The sequence below is a fragment of the Panthera tigris genome, chromosome A3 (genome assembly GCF_018350195.1).
Source record: "Panthera tigris isolate Pti1 chromosome A3, P.tigris_Pti1_mat1.1, whole genome shotgun sequence".
Taxonomy (NCBI): domain Eukaryota; kingdom Metazoa; phylum Chordata; class Mammalia; order Carnivora; family Felidae; genus Panthera; species Panthera tigris.
In genome coordinates, this window is record NC_056662.1 from 109,233,511 (window position 1) to 109,235,596 (window position 2,086).

Here is a 2,086-nt window from a genome sequence, read left to right on the forward strand (position 1 = left end):
TTGGAATGACACCCAGGAATGCATTTTAATGAACACCCCAAATGACTCTGATGCACATGGTGGACAACCATTTAAGGAACAATGGATAAAAGTTTGAAGTACTGAACCCAGGGAAGTTCATACTTAAATACTGTGGTGTGTGGAAGAGAAACAGAACTGGTATAATGGGACGCTTCCCCTTGGTTCAGCCCTGGGTCCAGGCCTTAGTGTCGGTATTTCACGCGTATCGCCATACAGGTGGAAGTCAGTATGTAGCTACATGGTGGTTTTGGTTTTGTGGTATTCCGTTTCTTCAAATAAGTGGGCAAAATAAGTATGCCAAGATCTCCCCACTCACACCAAAACACCATGAACATATTTGTATAAAACCTGTTACGTATGCACTTTTGATGAGAAGTGATCGTGCAAGTCCGGCCACATCTGTAGAGGCAAGGCAGTGGCTTTGGCTCCCTTGCAGACCAAGCCGGGGACTAGAGAACGGTGTCACTGGAGGACAGCAACAACACGTCAGTCTGTAATCAGTTTTTTAATTCATTTGGAAATAATACTAACACTTACGTGCTAAGTAAGCACCGTCCTAAGCCCTTTATGTGTGTTATTTCATCTTCTCAATAACCTCATGTTACAGAAGAGGAAAGTGACCCTCTGGCACACGCAGTAAGTCTACACTGTTAAGCTGTACTCGACACCGCCTCTGTAACAAAACAGGCACACTTCATAAAATAGGTGCTCTAAGTTCAGTGAACGTTTACGGGCCACTTACGTGTCAGCGGGAAGGCCATGTTCTTGAGAAAAGTCGCCCACCCTGTATTTCTGTGGCTTGAATGCCTTCCAGGCAGAGTCACGGTATGTGTGGGTGCCCCATACACCCAGTTCACCGGTTGGATTTTCTCTCCTCTTAGCAATTGACTTGATAAACAACCTCCTTCAAGTGAAGATGAGAAAGCGCTACAGTGTGGACAAATCTCTCAGCCATCCCTGGCTGCAGGTAAAAAAACAAATCTCTCTCTGGTGATCCCCATTGGAGCCATTCATTGTAATGTGTCTCACCTAATCAAACTACTCTAAGATCAACAGATTCTACACGTTTTAGAATATTGTAAGTGTTCTTCAGTGATTACTTTGTACTATGGCTGAATCTCTGGAAGGTTTGCTGTATACCATTCACATGCAGAACGGATAGGCAGTTCAACTCCCATAAACTGAAAGCAATGATTTAGCCTTTATATAGGGCCTTTTATGCTTCATTTCCCCTTTCTGTAAAATAAGCATGTTATTTTGTCAAATAGATTTTGCTTTTAAGATGCCCACTTAAAAGATTCATATTTGCATTAATGATAGATGAAATGCCATTTAAAATGTTTGGCTCAGGGGTGCCTGGGTGGCTCAGTCGGTTGAGCATCCGACTTCGGCTCAGGTCATGATCTTGCAGTCTGTGAGTTCAAGCCCCACGTCGGGTTCTGTGCTGAGAGCTCAGAGCCTGGAGCCTGCTTCGGATTCTGTGTCTCCCTCTCTCTCTGCCCCTCCCCCACTCATGCTCTGTCTCTCTGTCAAAAATAAATAAACATTTAAAAAAATAAAATAAAAATGTTTGGCTTAATTCCCCCAAAAGCTATTGCATAGATTTCTTAAAAGGAACCCCCGAGCTTCAGAGTAAAGAGAAGCTTTAGAACTACTCTAAAGGGGACTGGGGTGGAGGTTGGCAGGTAGAATTAACTTCACAACAAATGCACAGTTGCAGTGATTATTAAATTATCCTGATAGTAGATTCTAAGTACTTTCCCCTATTTTGAGGAGTAAGGTGGGGCATAAGGTCAGAATTTAGAACAGAATGTTTTAGTGATTATTATTAGCCATCTCAGAAGCCTCAGGCAGTTTTTAGTTTTAGAAACTAGTTACTTCCTTCATTAGAGACTCTAAATTTGAAAAAGTATCTTAACATTGCTAATTTAAAATATTACGAATGGAACTTACTGTATAGCAAGTACTCATAGTAGAGACTGTCAATTTTGCAGCTATGGGGTTAGGAAAAAAAAGTTCAACGTATTTTATTTCTTTTATAGTTTATAATTCCATTTTTTTCTAG

General features: G+C 41.4%; 1 protein-coding gene across 2 annotated transcripts in view; it reads left to right on the forward strand.

Annotated features, from left to right (window-relative positions):
* Positions 1-2,086, forward strand: part of PRKD3 (protein kinase D3) — an 87,943-nt gene that overhangs the window by 83,049 nt on the left and 2,808 nt on the right. For both annotated transcript variants that reach the window (XM_042982153.1, XM_042982152.1), the window contains exon 18: positions 903-988. In XM_042982153.1, the coding sequence (XP_042838087.1) occupies positions 903-988 (86 nt within the window). The remainder of the gene's footprint in view (positions 1-902; positions 989-2,086) is intronic.